The 17,426-nt window shown below is 43.3% G+C and overlaps 1 protein-coding gene across 2 annotated transcripts; it reads right to left on the bottom strand.

Annotated features, from left to right (window-relative positions):
• Positions 1-355: 355 nt before the first annotated feature.
• On the bottom strand, positions 356-16,277 carry abcd3a (ATP-binding cassette, sub-family D (ALD), member 3a). 2 transcript variants are annotated; one of them, XM_053859568.1, is made up of 23 exons: positions 16,116-16,277; positions 14,818-14,854; positions 14,643-14,741; positions 14,306-14,394; positions 13,310-13,379; positions 10,888-10,985; positions 10,065-10,188; positions 9,926-9,982; positions 9,638-9,780; positions 9,504-9,573; positions 8,369-8,438; positions 7,926-8,023; positions 6,782-6,873; positions 6,615-6,706; positions 6,478-6,550; positions 5,302-5,365; positions 5,152-5,229; positions 5,019-5,084; positions 4,792-4,881; positions 4,592-4,711; positions 4,181-4,285; positions 3,085-3,141; positions 356-1,606 (listed from the first exon to the last, which is right to left on the bottom strand). In XM_053859568.1, the coding sequence occupies exons 1-23, from the start codon at positions 16,220-16,222 to the stop codon at positions 1,529-1,531; spliced, it is 1,977 nt and encodes a 658-aa protein (XP_053715543.1). In that variant the 5' UTR covers positions 16,223-16,277; the 3' UTR covers positions 356-1,528. The 2 variants fall into 2 exon arrangements, with proteins under 2 accessions (XP_053715543.1, XP_053715542.1); XM_053859567.1 differs by lacking the exon at positions 13,310-13,379 and adding an exon at positions 11,201-11,270 and having other exon boundaries at positions 357-1,606.
• Between the last annotated feature and the right edge of the window lie 1,149 nt (positions 16,278-17,426).

Here is a 17,426-nt window from a genome sequence, read left to right as displayed (position 1 = left end):
ATCAGCAACATGCATCCTTTAGCAGATGGAGAATCTACATATTCACGCATTTGCTCACCGCTGTGCGCCCTGACTAGCTTAGCAACCATGCCAACTAATGCTTGCCAACGTGGTAATGTCTTCCTTCACCAACAGATCACGACAGTTGTTGCAAGTTCCAGTCTGAGCTGAAGGAAGTTGCAGTGAAAGGGAAGTGGGGAACTCCCCCGATGAATCCCTCTGACTTGGCAACAGACGGGCAGCTGATCTCGACGGAAACTTTGCCTTCTAACTGACCCACACTCGACCGTGGTTGACGAAAGCCAGCGTCTATTTATACACCCGTGGAACCATGTCCTTTGGCTCACCCCCACAAAAACAAAGGTCTTAAAATCCATCATCATTGTTGTTTTTTATTCATATAAAATCAGGCTACATGGATTTTTACATGTTCAGACAGAAGAAAACGTGTCCCATGTCAGACCAGAAAGTAGTCAGCCACCACCACAGACGCACTTATGAGAGACGACAGGTTCATTAGACGTGGACCGATCGGTCCAGAGACCAGGAAGCTTTTGCACTTGGTCCTAGATACGGAAGAGAAGCACATTCACTGGAAAACTTGAATGAGAGAAATCTTCAGATGTCTCCTACTGAGATGTTTGGGTGAGTATCACGAACGAATCATGGGAACTAAGAAGCCTGTGGACGTTGATCAACCATCAGTTACTGCTGATGGTTTGGAAACTAAATGTTGAGCTCATATCTGTTAAATTCTCAATGACTGCACATGCTAGTATCGATGACTTCCATAATTCTTGAACACAGTCGTAGATGTGCCCCTGCTGTGACCGTTGACCACTAAAGGAGGCTCCTCCCACTTATCTTTTGAACATGTCAAGGACGTCGTCCCTGCCTCCACATGACTGAAAGCATAGTGACGACACCAACAGGAGCATTTCTTTTGACACTGTTCAAACAGGGACCTTTTTCTATTCCGACCTGACAGTAGCTCTGATTCTACTGAACACACAGTTCATGCTGTGAACAGACTCATGCGGATGTCGTCTCACCAGGAGGCACTTTAGATACATGACAGATGAGTTTTTCTCACTTTCCAGAAGCAACCTTTGACCAGGATCACTGAGAAAATAATTCATGAATTGCTTCTCAACTTCATCGCAAGGATCAAGTGGAACATGGGTGGAATGTAAGTTTTTGAGTGAATGTGTTTCTCCGTCCCAGTAAGGCACCAGTCACGCTGGTTCACTCCAGCAGGTCGGTGGAGCCGCCACTGTAGTCGAGTGTCCGCTTCATGGTAGCTTCTTTGACAATCTCCTTCTCCTCCAGAGTGAGCAGGTCTAGCTTCTGTTAGTTCCGTGTGTCAGAGGTTAGCGGAGGCAGCTAACAGATGGATTCAATAACAATCACGAGGAAACGGGCGTTGAGAGTTACAAGTGATTAAAAACAGCTCTGGTTCGGACTCAACTTCTGTTTTCAAGTGCAAACTATAACCGGAGGGTGGGTAGCAGCGCGGCGGCCGTGGCGGTTAGGAGCCGAACTCCACCGTCTCCTCTGTGATGGGTTTGAACTCGTAGTTCCCTCTGCCGTCCATGTGGAGGTAGAACTGCAGCGGGAGAGGAGAAGGGTCAGGAGGACGGAGGGAACGTGGGCAACACTTGGAAGCAGACGTGTTTACGTCATATGGTCCTCCAGGCTACTGAAGCAAAGGTGAATGTGCTGAAGGCACAACTTCTAATGAAGGAACGCACTCGACCAAGGGTGCCCTAACTGGTCCTCACAGGGCTGCAGTGGGTGCAGGTCTTTGTTTCAAGCTGGTCACCTTTTTGCCGGTCAGGTGTCTGAAGACTGTAATCCGTTGTTGTCAGTCTGGTGCGATCGTGCGGATTAACTAGTGTCATTAGCTTTCCAAGCCGCCGTCCCCATCATGGAACCGCTGCCATTATTGTCAACACGCTTGCTTCGGCAGATGGACTAAACCAAGTTTAAACTTAGCTTCTGAGTAAAATTCAGTATTCAGGAGACTCTATCTGGTCTTTAAGTCTTGACGTCTCCAGCGCTCCTGACGTCACTACCAGGTGCAAACAGCTCCCTAGTCAACTTGCCTCAGTGTTGTGCACCATTCTGTTTTAACAGAAGCCAGACAACAACCTGATTCTAACCTCTCATCCTACTGCTTCCCTGCAAAAAAAAAAAATGAGAAGAGGAAATGGCTGAAGCTAATAGAATTTGAGAATTTGTGTAAATATATTATGTGTAAATATAATAAATATGTAATAAAACAACGTAGTGAAAAGGTTAGCCAAGGCTAGCAAAACTGCGTTCGATGATGTTGTTGTCAGTCATTTGAGAATCTCACGATGGGAGAGGAAAAAGATTTACAGCTTCCTTCACAGTCAGCTTCATTGATATTCTAACAGTGTCTGGTGCCTGATGGACCCGGAAGTGAGCGTGGTGGCGGAAGGAAAGTGTATCCACAGATTTGTGCTTTTGATCACTGGCATGCATCTTGACTAGCTTAGCAACCATGCTAACTAACGGTTGCTGACGTGGTAAACCAACAGATCAAGCTTGTTTCAGCAGCACCTGCTTGGTTAAACTGTGTGTGCTTGTTTGGTTGGTTGGTTGGTTGCAACTAAACCCTGCACCCACCCCAGGCCTTTGTGGACCAGAACTGGAGACTCGCACAGATGATGATGGCTCACGCTCAACCCAAGAAAGCTGGGATGCACTCAGCTCTCCTGAGCCAAGGCAGATGACTGCGTGAACACAGTCGACTGGACACTTCCATGAGGCGCTGCAAACACAGCAGTGGAGAGGACTCCACTGAACTGAGAGAACTACTGAAGACGCTTCGCTAAAGACACTTGGTGCTTCACATATTCGACTCCTTGACACGTGAAAATGTAAATCACTTGGTCACACCTGGCTGCTTGGTCCAGTTACCTGCGAGTGACCCTAACATCACTGCATATCAATGAGTTATATGAGGACTAGACTGCAATAACAGGACTCATGATAAGGATTTGCCAATGGACATCAGTTCTCAAAGACGCTCGATGTTTGTATTCTGCGCACGCTTACCTCATGGTGCTTCCACAGAGACTTTCTGTGGGACACTGTGAACAAGGTGATCCCCACCTGTCGGTCCAAACAGAGGAGAGAGAGTTTAAACTATAGCGCTCAAATGCAAAGCTGGATCCTCTGTGATTGACACTTGACTTTTGTGTGACCCGGGCCTAAACGCATCATCTGCAATGACGTGTGTGAATGGAACGTCGGATCTTAGGACATCTTGACCAAACAGTGCTGATAATTCCAAGCCTTTTCTCATGAAAAACTTTTGCTTTTGGTCCACCCAGGTTGAAAGGAGTTAAAGGAGTCTTGGTCATGAGTGACGGAGTGCTGAGCTATACAGGCAAATCAGTCTTCATAGGTCGTGACCTCGGGCTCACGGCGGACAGAACGAGACCAGAGCTGAAGTGGCCAAAATACGTTCCTTAGAGATCTGGTGAGGAGCTCAGAAAAGAAAAGAACCACTGCTCCTCAACATTGAGAGAAGCCACTGAAGGGGCTCAGGCCACTTTTTAGGAAGACTCCTGGATGCCTCCCTGGCAAGGTATACCAGGCATGTTGAACTGGGCGGGAGGGAGCAAGGTAGGTAGGGATGGATGGATGGATGGATGGATGGATGGATGGATGGAGGGATGGGCTTTTTGTGGGGTCACACGAGGTCAACCCTCAATTTCAGGATCAAAACTTCAAAATAACAAGGTCATTATAATTGAATTTGAGTTTGGTTCGGAGTCCTGGTTAAGGTTAGCCATTTGTTATGGATAGTTAGGTTTAGAGTGAGAGGCTGTGGACAGCATGAAAGTCAATGATGGTCCTCACTAAGACAGACAGACAAACGTGTGTGTGTGTGTGCATATGGGCTAGTTTATACTACCTCGTGGGGCCCGTCCCCACTGGTCCAAACTTCAATTTAGTGCTGAACTTCAAAATAACTGTCATTATATCCTGGGCACAAGTTTGGCGCAGACTCCTGGTTAAGGTTAGCCATCAGGTTTGCATGGTTAAGTTAAGGGAGAGATGCTGGGGAAAGCATTATGGCAATGAGAGGTCCTCACAAAAAGAGCGTTTGTGTGTGTGAGTGTGTGTTTTGTGTGTTAGCACGAACCGTCCTGCAGTGATTGTAGATGTAGTCCTCCACATCCACGCTCACTGCGCTGGTGCACTCGTCCAGGATGGCAAACTGAGGCTTGTGGTAGAAGAGCCGCGCCATCTGGACACACAGGAACACGGCTCAGAAGTGCCACCAACCCTCAGACAACACTCGGGCGATATACTGTAGTATAAAGTATAAACTCCAGTTGTAAGTGCCCCATTAGAGTATGAACAAGCCTCAAAGTAAACTTTGAAGCTCAATAAAAACCATTTCAAAGACAAGGAATCAATTTAAATTAATCATGGCAACTATGGAGACGTACTTTAGTGTACGGCGTCCTCTAGTGGCAACCGTTGGTAACTACTAGTGCTTGTCAATAACCGAACGTCCTATGCATAGTTTTGACGCTATAAAGAGTCCTACAGCCATTCTCTGCTTCTCTCCTCCACTGAGAACGTCCATCCAGTCCTTGACGGCGTCCCAGCTGCCCTCTCGGCTCAGGATGTGACCCAGCTGAACGTTGTCCAGGTACTCCTTCAACACCTGCAGTCACGTGACAACATAGTCAGAGGAACCAACATGGCTATATACTGTAGAGAAGAGTTCTGAAACAGTAGTCGCACCTGATCAGAGATTCCCTTTTTCCTCTGGTCCTCCAGGGTGTCGGGGTAAATCACTTGGTCCCTCAGAGAACCAAGAGTCATGTATGGCCTCTGGGGGGGAGGACAAATCAGTGCAGACTTGAGTAGGTGAAAAACAGTGCCCCCTGAAGGCTAAGGGTATCAAACTTTTATATTGACCTTTGACTCGACTGACAAAGGAAGAAGTATTCGCTTCGATTACGTCTCACCTGAGGAACATAGAAGAGCTTCCCTCTGTCCGGCTTTGTCAGTTGTCCTCCAAACAAGGGCCACAGCTACAGAGGCATTGAAAACAGATCAATAATTCCACGCTACTGCACTGTAGCACGTCGCTCAACTCACCTCTCCGAGGACTCGGAACAGAGAGCTCTTGCCGCAGCCGTTGGGTCCACACACCAGAACGTTGGTGCCAGAGCTCACCTTTCAGATGAAACGTTACTCTGTCAGGGCATCAGTGTTCATCACTGTGGTGGGAAAATGAATGAAATATACCTCGAATGTAAGGTCCTTGATCAGGATGTCTCCATTCGGGGTTGCCAGAGGGGTGTGGTCAAACCTGGAAGCACAAACTGGGTGATGTGTGTGCAGTATGAAAGCGCAATGTTGCCTAGAAAGTAGAAGCCATTTTCATGCAAGTCAGGATATGTGTGTGCGATGGACACTTGTTCAATGTGCAATAACCGTCTCTCTGGTGCAATAACCTATTTTCATCTAGTTAAATTTTTTATTTTTTTCTGTGTGGTGCTCTTCCTGACTGCATGCCTTTTCTTGCCTCTATTGCTGCTGGAAAAGTACATTTCCTGGAGAGAGTCATCAATAAAGTCTAGTCTAAGTCTAAGTCTAGGTGTGGTAGTCTGCATATGGGAGCGTCTTTGTGGCTGAGGAAGTGTGCGCACACCAAGGTTGTGGCCCATTTCTTCTCCCCCTAACACTAACACATAACACTAGCACTTGGTTGGAGCGTCCTCCACTATGAAGTGCCCTCTGATGTCAAGTGAAGTGACTGACACATCAAAGACAACGTGTCGTTGGCTGCCGTGCTGTGTTTTATTTCCTGCATATCATATCCTACAGTGATGGAGACGTTTTGGAAATGCCAGCTCCAACGTTTTTGCAACCTCTTGCATCGGCGCTGATCATCTCACTTGGTTTAGTGAACTAACAGAGAAGAAATGGGCGCAGCGGTTATGTTGCGGTGACAGATCTGTTGGAGGTATGAGGATGCCAACGTTAGCCTGGATGCTAGCCCACTGTTGTTTGTTCAGAAGGAATAAAAACATACTGCTGTACATACATGTTGTAGTGTTAATGTTGTCGGATACAGTCGACCCTTTGGGTCGCTAACGTGTGATACCAGAGAAAGTCAACAGACAGAACAGAGTAGTCCTTGTTCCTAAAATGTCCCTGTTGTCCTATCCAACGTGGTTTTTAAATAAAGTATTTCGGTATCCAGGAAATGTATCCATACTTCAGATTCCCACTTGGTTTCAAGTCCCTCCGGAGCTCCCTGGGTTTGAAGGGATCATTTTGAGCGAGTGCCCTCGGTCTTAGGAGTATTGGGACACACTACACTTACACATGAACGCACAAAACCCAGTGTTAGGGTCAAAGCTGAGTGTTAGGGTGAGAAATGGGACACGGCCAAAAACTCTAACCATGAACACTCACTTGATCAGATTATCTCTGTTGATTATCTTTCCACGACCAGGCACCAGAGACAGCTTCTCTATGTTGTCAGACTCTGCGGGGGAGAAAAATGAAAGATTCACATCCACACTGAGAATGACACTTGGACTGGCGTTTACCCTTCTCCTGCTGGGACACCATGGTGCGCTCGTATTTGCCGGCGTTCAGCTCCTTCAGCACTTTCATCAGTTCGATGATGCGAGCGGTGAAGCTTCGAATGGACATGAAATTAGATGTCTGTCGACTCAAGTGTTTTCCGTTTTAAACGCATGTGTCTGAAACTCACCCGGAGAGTCGGGTCATCTCCCGGCCGGCCAGGACGATCCTGCCCAGAGCCTGAGACATTCTCAGCAGCATCCTACCAGACTGGTAGTAGTCCTGCAGGCCGTCACACAAAACATATTGAAAAAATAATGTTTGGCTTCAGCAGACTCAATGGTCAGGTGAAAGGTTACTCGGGGTCGATGTTTGAGAGCTGCACTGAACAAATAAGCTGCGTGAACTTGACCCCACTGATTGTGACAGAGGATTTATTTATTTAAAAGCCGGTCAGGAACAAAGGCATTTGTTGCCATGCTTCAGTCACTAAACCCTTCAGTCCAATTTACACTGCCGTGTCACCGTTGTGTTGCGTCAGCGGGATGGAAAATGCGCCTCTAGTGTAATACAGTAGTTTCACCAGTGGATGGCAGTATTGCGCTGCATTACCTCCGTGTGTCTTCCACAAGTTCAGACCTCAAAGTGTTCGATTTGATCAAGATGAACATGAAAGTCCAGTTTTCACACGTTTTTCATCCATGACTTCGTCAAAATGGCTACCAAACGACCTCAGTGCCCACTTCTTGTCTGGCTACAGTCACGACAACACTGACTGATTAAGAAGTACAGAGAAATAAAAGGTTTTATGATGATAAGTGCTATTATTTTCTTCTTTTTCCTCTCCTGCGCTGAGGTGAATTGATGAGTGTAAAGTCCTGCCTCGCATCCACTGTTGCCGGCCGGCGTAAATAGCCACAATAACTAGAATTGTTGTGAAGTTGCTGCATGAATATCCAGCGTAAACTGAGCTTCACACTGAAACAGGTGTGTCTCTGGACTCCTCACCAAGAGCATGTAGCAGCACGTGACCAAACCTTCACAACAAGACGGCCACCAAGTCATAGACTTCGATGCTTCGATGCATTAAGTCATCCATTTATCATCAGAGTGAACAACACTACTGACATCCATGCACAGACCACAAGTGACTTCCGTCTGAGGGAGTCTTCCTATTGGATCCAGTCTTGTTCAAAGAGCCTACATTTGTTGCTTAAATAACAAGAAGTGAATTTTTAACAATATCAATGTCTCATGAAGTTGATGATGAAAGTGATGGACATTCCTGGGGTTATATTACAAACAGGTCAGTGAGTAGTCGAGTGAGTCCTGACCTCCAGCAGCTCGGAGTGCGTGCTGTTCAGATGCCTGGGATGGTTTGGAGTGAGGAACGGTCTGCTGACAACCAGGTAGCCCACTACAGTCGCCAGGTCTGCAGACGAAAGCACATTTACAGGATGGTCTATAACCTCAGAGCTGAGCTCTGTCCAAACACGGCTAGACTCTGGATTACAATGTTTGTGCGCTTCTATTTGCACGCTGTTTGGGGTCAACATGACATGAAGTATCTCTTCAATGTTCTTTAGTAACCGGAAAAACTGTGTTCAGAAACACACTCCAACACTAGACAATGTAGCAGGCTGACTTTGAAGTAAACGCATGTCTTTAGTGGACATTCACTAACAGTACTGATGTAAGGCTATCATCAAGAATTACAATAGCCCTTCATTTAACTATCATATACAGTACAGGTATACACAGACACAGATACACTTACACTTGGCGATGATGCTGTCCACAAACCCCATGGAGAAGCGGAAGAAGATGAAGTTGTGCAAGTGGTCCACCTAAATCAGATGGGAACATTTTCAGCTATACTGCCAAGTTTATCAGATAAGAATAAGGCAGAAAAAACCCCACTACCCTTTAAGGTGAATTATTTTTTTTACTGGACAGTGCATTCTTCTCTGGGAAAGGAGTGGCTACCCAGCGTTAGCTCAGATTTTATCTGCACATTCTAAGTATATTTATCTGAAAGGGATATGAGACAAGTTAATGGCTTTTAACCAGTGCCGCGCATAGTGTCATAAGTCATATATCTTTTAAATTTATTTTTTGTTATTCATGCTTGTCTCTTTATTTATCAATAATGTCACGAATAACTGAAAGTTGGTCCCTCCAGCCTGGTTGTGATCTTTCCACCTTTTACACGTTCTCATTAAGTCCATATACTTCACTGATTTAAAAGTAAACAAAATAGTTCTACATTTTTCTTCATTGCAGTTATTAATATTTGTATTATTTTACTTTTAATGGCATAATTATTTTAATTTAATTTAAAATAAATAAATAATTTTTAATTTTATTTCATGTTCTGAAAACTTAATTGTATTATTTTACTTATTCCTCATCTGTCTATTTCCTTGTCTATTTCAATTATATTTCATAGCAATGTGGACAACATTTTTTACCTTCAAAGATATTACCTGTGTTTTCCTCTGGTTTCCCCTATTTAATGGCAATAAATCAATATAATCAACAGATGAAATGACATCCCTAAAAGAAATAAAAATAAACAACACACTTAATTTAATTAGCTGCAAAAAGAAACAAATTTACCTGTTTTAAAAACAATAACCCTGTTTATAATGTTAATAGCAAGAGATCAATTAAGAAACAAATTTAAAAAAGCCTACATACAGTCCCAGACGCAAGTCTGATGGCCCTACAGCTCTCTCAATATTTCTACAAGATGATTTAGCAGACATTTACGGATCCGTTTCTGGACACGATCTTCACAATAAAAGCAAAGTCATCGATACATTCAATGTCACGCAGCTACCTTAGATACATTATACAGGAGGAATGAAGTATTAAATCACAGCACTGACTGCTTGCAGCAGTAGACCCACCAGTTTTTTGAAGGTGGAGTGGATCGTCAGTTTCTCCCTCGTGTTTCCGTTGTAGAAGGCAATTTCCTCGCTGTGGAGACAAGCATCCGTCAGTGAAGTGCTGTCACAGTTCACATAGCTGCTGTTGGGCTCACCTGTTAGTGATGAGGCGAGAGTTGACGTAACGGTACTCTCCCTCGTACCGCTGCTCTATCACCGTCATCTTGCCGATGGGCCTCCTCAGCCTGGTCAGGAACAGGCCAGAGATCAGCAGGTAGGACATCATGATGCTGGGGCCCTGGGTGACAGACAGGAGACTGTCTTCAGCATGCATATGTCATAAACCAGACCAGACTCTCCTCACAGGCAGCTGCTGCTCCAGTCAAAACTCATGCCACAAGACTCATAAATTAGATCTCAAAAATGAGACAAACTGATCTCACCTGAGCCCCGATGGCAGTCGCCAGCTTGAAGATGTACAGACAGATATCAAGCAGAGGCTGCAGGGATGACAACGACAACGTTTAAAAACAGACAGTGAAAAAAAAAAAAAAAATCTGATCAACCAAGGAGGGTCTTCACCTTGCTGAGGTTGGAGTACAGGTCCACAACACTGTTGCAGAATTTCTCGACGTCCTGTGTGAGCAGCTGGTCTGCGTTGGCGATACGGTTGTCCAGGTTACCCATTTTGTAGTAGGTGAACCCTCTGTGGGACACGGGGAGAGAGGCAAGAAAAAAATGCAGTTAACTTATACTACCAATACTTATTTTTATAGGAAGCAGCCTAAAGCAATGATTATTAAAAATGTTGACTTGAATATTTAGTTGTGCATCTGTTTAAAAAGCACTGAAACACTTCCTTGTTGAAAACACGTCAGCTTCACTCTTAAAAATGACACTTTCTTGAGCTATTTTACTGTAATTTTTGGGCTCATATTTAATGTGATTTCACCATCGCAACTTTGCCTTTTACAGACTACTGAAAATGAACAGTCAAAGTATGCTTTAATACATTTTTTTGAATTCCACTAAAACAGTCACAGCCCAATACTTCCATTGTTTTCTACAAATAAGAACAATGAGAAATAATCTTGGAGCCTTTTCCAACCCAAAACATCTTTAACGACTCAATGGGTTTCAAGTTAAAGCCCCTTAAGATGATTAAATGTCGACCAAAACGCTTACATAAACTCGAGGATTGTATGCATACTGTAGTATATTCCAGCACCTTTAACTGGCACTACAAGCACATGGCAAAGCCCCTGAATGGAGTGCTGGGAAATTAGAGCAGTAGGTGACAGGTCTCACTTAAGAGCATGTGGTTTCTCTGGTTCTGCTGCATTGGATTCGGTTAAAAGCAAATAAAGACGTTTGTGAGCCGTTGTGATGCTGCTGGGGTACTCACTGGAGATACTGGTCGTACAGGTTCTTGGTGAGTCTTTCACGGAACCTCAGCTTTAACTCGTTCAACCCGAGCTTCAGAAAGTTGTTCACCAAGGCAATCTGCCGTAGTAACAAACATTTAGGAACAAACAGGCCGCACAAAGAAACAAGACGATGTACTTGACATTCATGCTACACGCTAATCCACCGCAACAAACACACAACAGGTGAGATGGTTTGTTAGTGAAGACAAACAGACCCGAGAGAAAACAAACATAAAGAGTGATTATGGATGTAACGGCACAAAGTTCTGAGAAAATGGTGAGCACACTTACAGCTGGCATGAATTTCATAAAGCTGAACAAGTAGGTCTTGAAATCTTTTGTGGAACGGCCAATGATAGCACTGCAAACCACACAACACACACAGCAGGTCAGTACAACACATGACGGTCCTAAAGTTGGCGATGAAGACGGAAGGTTTGTAATGTTCCGATCATCGTCAGCACCCTTTCGCCGAGGTCACACCAAACTCAAGTAGCTTAAGACTACCATGACCGAGAGTTACAGTATAGTACTTGTGAATAAAGTAATATTTTTATGTAGCACGAACAAGAAATCAGCTTTCTCGATTATTTCAAGTCTGAAAATGTAGCTGATTGTGAACTAACTCGATGTAAAATATTAAAAAATCATTCCCTTGGCCTTGCCAGGTCAGAAGGCTGAACTCAAATTTGTCAGGGTATTAGTAAAACAGTTTTGGAGTCTGTTCAACATTCCCAAAGACATTTGGACCTTTTCAATACTTGGAAAAAGGCTCTGGGAGTTTTAGAGGAAGGAAGTGTAAATTCAACTGTGGACCAGGCGCAATGAAATATTAATTGGTTATTGAATTGTGAGAAGCAACTAGTGGCTATTTTGACAGTCAAGTAGTCACTGACTTCCTTAGCGATGAGTCGACTAGTCGGCATACGATGTGCACAGTATGACATGATTGTAGCGTTGTAAATAGAACAGAAATGAATACATCAAAAATGGGCATAGATTGTTGTAATGACTATTGTGTTTTGCTGTTTTGTAACAATATCTGAATTTGAATCGCCAAAATGTGGTGTGAAACGAATGTGTCCCACACTTTGGAGGTTTCGGTCTGAAATTTCTCCTCTGGCTGTGGACTCATGGTTCACCGATTCGTGACCCTGTCGGCGACTAATTTAACAGTTGATGTCCACTAGTCGTTTGCAGCCCTACTGAGATTTGACTTGAAGAGGATTTCAATTGACTTAACTTATTTTAATGTACTCATGAAAATAACGTTTGATGTCATCATTGAAGGTATTTGCTTGTTATTTGAACAAAATTATTTTTTCTTGATTTGGCTTTCAGAGCGAGACTGTCCAGGAGTGAAGAGTATGGTACAAACTCTCTTTGTCGGCATGAGTTAGGATACACCCTAATCATTTCAAGATGTGAATTATTCAAGATTGGTTACACGACTGGTTAGTTTATGTCTCACTTCAATGCTGTGCTGGTACTGAATAAAAACTAGGCACGAAGAAACTGAAGAACAGGTGGAGTGAGTACTGGACTATCGCAATAGAATCACAAATCCCTTCCAAGGCCAGAACAAGTCTTGAGCCAATGTGGCTGCGAGAAAGCAGCATCAAAATACTGCATTTATGTTGCATCATTACTCAAGGAAAAACATTATTATACTGTAATCAGCAAAATATTCAGTCCAACGAAGATTGCATTATATTCGTGCTACAACACTTTGAGTGCTGCGGCAGCAATTTACTGCAATAGTAAATTAACTTCGAAACTATTGACTCAAAACCTTTGCGCCGCACCATTTGGACATGGTGATTTAATCAAGCAGGAAAAGCACTTAATGTGCCTGGCTGTTCTCTTTGTCCTGCTGGAAGCTTTTAAGACCAAGTTCTTTCTAATGGTGTTTATGTGGTTTTAGTCCCGGTGCTTTTTCTGTCACAGAAGGTCACACACTCTTGGAAAATAATGAGTTCGAAAAGTGGTCCGCAACGACATGAAGACACTGGATTTGGAGGACGCAACACAAGGGCTGGTGTCGAGTGAGAACCCAAGTCAGTTAAGCTTCTGTTAATAAAGTCGATCTGTCGGTTGCAGAATCCAGTTGAGACGTTAAAGATCAACAGCTGCTGGGTCAATTTTAATAATTCTAAATAAACAGGATGAATCGGCATAATTAGGTGGAGGATGGTAAAATTCTAATCTTTGCTACAGACATTGTGAGAAGCAGTTTTAGTGCCACAAGCGTTGACTAAGTCTTTAACAGTCCCCCTCCACTCACACTCAGCCATGAGCAGATGAGCAACAGACACCAAATCACACATGAATGAGTGAACTTTGTGGCGTGAAGCAGATGAAACCACGGCACCACACGAAGAGGAAGCTGAGGACAGTTACCAGTGGTATGACTGTTATGTAGGAGTAAAAGTGCTTCTTGAAAAGAGTGACGTCTCGACTTATAATTCCACTGCGGAGAGTCAAGACAAACGCATCAGTGCCTGGGATTAAAGACACTTCCCGTCGCATCAATTTCACACACACTCCTATTCGAAAACTTATTTTCCTTATATAGCTTTTGTAAAGTTTTGCTTTTCAATCAAGCTAAATAAATATGGAGTGGAATAACTGCAGACAGATCTGCCACTCACCAGGATGCCAGAGTAGCTTCATAAAAAAGACAGAATTTATCCCAACAGACTTGGTAAAGTAAAATGAAATGGAATTGAATGGAACATAGTTCTCAAACAAGATTGCAATGCTGCTCCAGAGCTCCGTGAAAGTGCGTCAGAAAGGACCTCAGTTAGCTTGGTGCAACGTTTCGATATAAAGGCTAAAAACTATTATGACAGAGAGATGTCTCATGTAAGCCTATATTACAATATGTTGACATTTATTACCATAAATAAACGACTTATTCATACGGTTGATATGGCAGCACATTATCCAGCAGTCTGACTATATTTTACCCTGGAATGGCCAACAAAGGTTCACTCTAAATGACACTGCATTTACTGATTATTATCTGTAAATAAGCAAACAACTTGCACATTAATAGCACCTATGTGTTCCCAAATATATGCCTTGTGTGCACTCCCTTGTCACCAGAATGTAGTGATGAAGGCACAATGGAGGAAAAACGGTTACAGATATTTGGTCTTTTAGCAGTGAAACTGCCACAAAACACACTTGTTTGTCTGTGCAGACTACCCTCCCATGCACAGAAACAGATGTGCAATGTATCAGATAAATAGAGGCCGAACTGGTCACTCAATCTAAAGTGTATAATTGCAGCTATTACTGTGGTGCTGATGATGACTGAACAATCTGGAACACAATAATTCACTTTGAATTAAAAACAAAATGAAATGGCAAATTTGTTGCCTTCGTTCAGACCTTTCTATCATGGTGCCATTTTGGATCATCCAAACGTCGCAGTAGGTCCTGGCCACCAGCATGACAGCAATCAGGATCAGGTATCCAGACTGTGGAGGACAGAGGGGAAACACTCGTGTTGAGATTGTAAACACTGCAGATCATTACGCTTTTGTTATCATGTGTCCTTCACTCCTCTTCTATATCTACTCTCCTGATCGGATAAGGCAGACCAGCGCGCACGAGGCCTTGCCTTTTGTCACAGATTTATCTGGGTCTGGGGTCACTGCAGTGGACGCTGCTCACCCTCGTATCAGACATTATACTTTGCACATTTCACTATGGTCATGCTTCGTACCTCCATGCAGAACACTCGCGGGATCATGATCCGCAATATTCGCATGATCCTGAGGAAGAAGACCTTGTCCACAGCTGCTCTGTCTTTCTTGCCATCTTTCTGTAGAGGAAAAGAACAACGAAGCTTCAGTGGTCCAGTTGCACGTGCAACTCTGCTAGATGACATAACTACTAACCTCAGTGCTCAGAAGCAGCTCGGCCTGTGCTTTTTTGCTGAAATATGAGGGATAAAGTCAGAAAGTCAGACACATATACACCTGCATGAATGAGGTATGTGTCATAATTGCCTTCAGAATATATTTTAAAAAGTCTCTTAATTTTCATAACTGGATAATGTGTAATTAAGAAAGGGGAGTTAGTCAAACAAACAAAGGCATTCCTGACACAGAGGCAAGTTCATTCATGCCTCAGAACTTATTTGATTAAGGCTTGTCGATTTCTATGCCCTATGAGTTTTTTCAAAACCAGATGACGTGGCGAAGCACTTAACCAGAAGATAAAGATCACAGGTGTCTGACAGGAGTTTGCTTAAGAAGGTGACCGGCACTTAGAGTAGTAAAGGGGCCTGCTGTCTTGGTAACATCTGGCTTTCTCAGTAGTCTAGCAGAGGTTTCACCTGACTGCCCTGAATGTGATCCTGAACCAGATTGTCTGGATGGTATGACATAAGACAAGCTCTGTGGAACATGCTGAAAAGAGAGGAAAAGTGTTTTTTTCCCTCTCGGTTGATGACAATCTTCATAGCCGCAGTTAAACAGAGATAAGAGAAAACTATAGAAAAGCAGATTTCAGACTATCACAATATCTTCCTCTCACTATGAGCTGAACATATATCATGCAGCACCAGATATTAAATATCACAAACTGCCATTGAAATATGATATTTTCATCTCTACTCATGGCTTATTACAAGAGTGAAGTAGAAGCATCTATAATGATCTTTAAAGTTGATGTGAAATATCATGACTTTCTATTGACTTTGGTACATTAAACTACCATTAACATGAAACCAGCAACACCTATAGCAGTAATAAAGCAGTAAGGTACTGTGTTAAGAACAGCTCTGAGAGAACAACACGAGTTTGAGAACTTCTGAGTAACATATCTGGGTGACAGCGAGGGGTAAAGAACACGATTTAACTCGTCACATTAACAGTGACGTTAAGGAACAATACACTCAGGTTTTACAAGTACCAAAGACAAAGACAATGGCTACCGGTAAATCATAGTTCGGCTGCGGAAAAGCTACTCAAGGGCATTCAGCAATGACAGATTTCAAGTTAATGAGTAACTCCGCGGAGACAGTAGTACCTCTGCACCACAGCCCTGTGAACAACTGAAACTCTTCTTGAACTATAGCACCTGAGTTTCACAGCGGAGTTCAGGCAGCAGGTGTCAGACTTCAATTACAGCTAACTGCTTCTGTGTCGACCGCTGCCAGGACCTCGGCCGCCCTGGTTCAGATCAAACTCACCCTTCCTTTCTTCCTGTCCGCCCTCTTTTTAGGAGATATAAAGCAAGTAAAACGCAGCCCGCTATGGAAGAGTTCTTCGTCGTTACATATTTACTGAAGGCCGCCATGTTCCTGTCACAACGACCGGCTGCTCTCTGACAGACGCTGCAGCTTCTTCTGCGCCCCTTCTTCCTTGGTCACTGAGGAATTGCAACTCAACTATTGGAACATCGCCCCCTCCGTACAGGAGTGGTAAGACAGTTTCTAATGAACCTTCACTATTTTTCAAGAATATATTAAATTTGAGTCGATCAGATTGGATAGCTGCTTAGACTGAAATACTTCACTTGCTTATTACCACTACTACAACTAAGACCTCCGGCAGCTATTAACTACTTTTTCTACTCCTCAAAAGCATTAATAGTTTAGGTTACATGTAATTATGCAATACACAGTTACAGTTGCTGCCCTAATATGTATTTTTTATTTTGAAAATGCTTCCTTCACTATAACTTGTCAGTGTGCAACAGCTAATCTTTGAAGCATCAATGGTGAATGTCAATATATCACAGGACACCTTTCAATATTAATATTTCGATGAGGTAGTTGTGTGTAGTTCTCATATTCTAAGTATCAGTCAGAATATTTTTTGGGGAGGATAAGTGAATAACCAAGTGCTGTTACATGGGACTTCTTCAAATTTAACTAATCACCCGCATGATTCCATTTCAAACATACTCAAACTGAAAAACCTGTTCTGCAAAATTTGTAAGGAAGTTAGGTAAAACTTTTGCTGTTTCCTCCTTTCCATGATCGGGCCATGTAAAATGCCTTTTTTTTTTAAATACGAAAAAAGAAAAAGTAATTTTCTGACGAATTTAAAAACAGTGGTAAGGTTGGTCTTTACTCAGACAATCTGACATGGCTGACATCAAAAGTTAACTCAACACAAACATTGGTTTTGCCTTTTGAACATGATATCTGTGAAAGAAAATATTTGTAAACAACTGAATATCAAACATGATCACTACAATTCATTATGATCGGATGAAACGCTCTCCTGCGTCTACAGGAAAGTTGGTTCCGCCGCCCCCATATGGAAAACTGATGTACTGCATCTCAAGTTGTGCACCGCAGAGACCAACACTGCACACTGGATATTAGGCGCGTGTAATTGTATCATGAGCTGATCGCTGATGGAGGCAAGACCTGATGCATGCTAGTAAATGATGCTTTGATGTATACACATGTATAAATGAAAGGATGAAAGCAATGTCAATGGATGGATGAGTGCAAATATCAAAGAGGGCAGGCGGATTAGATTAGATTAGA

The sequence above is a fragment of the Synchiropus splendidus genome, chromosome 3 (genome assembly GCF_027744825.2).
Source record: "Synchiropus splendidus isolate RoL2022-P1 chromosome 3, RoL_Sspl_1.0, whole genome shotgun sequence".
Taxonomy (NCBI): domain Eukaryota; kingdom Metazoa; phylum Chordata; class Actinopteri; order Syngnathiformes; family Callionymidae; genus Synchiropus; species Synchiropus splendidus.
This window is presented reverse-complemented; position numbering and strand designations above follow the sequence as displayed.

Bases quoted from the DNA above. Each gene is read 5' to 3' on its own strand.
- abcd3a (XM_053859568.1), bottom strand. From the start codon at position 16,222: ATGGCGGCCTTCAGTAAATATGTAACGACGAAGAACTCTTCCATAGCG. The intron at 4,286-4,591 runs GTAGGACTCTTT...CTGTGTGTCCAG, and splicing joins GAGAGAAGCAGAGAATGGCT to ATGGCGCGGCTCTTCTACCA. The intron at 3,142-4,180 runs GTTCGTGCTAAC...TTGGACCGACAG, and splicing joins TCTACAATCACTGCAGGACG to GTGGGGATCACCTTGTTCAC.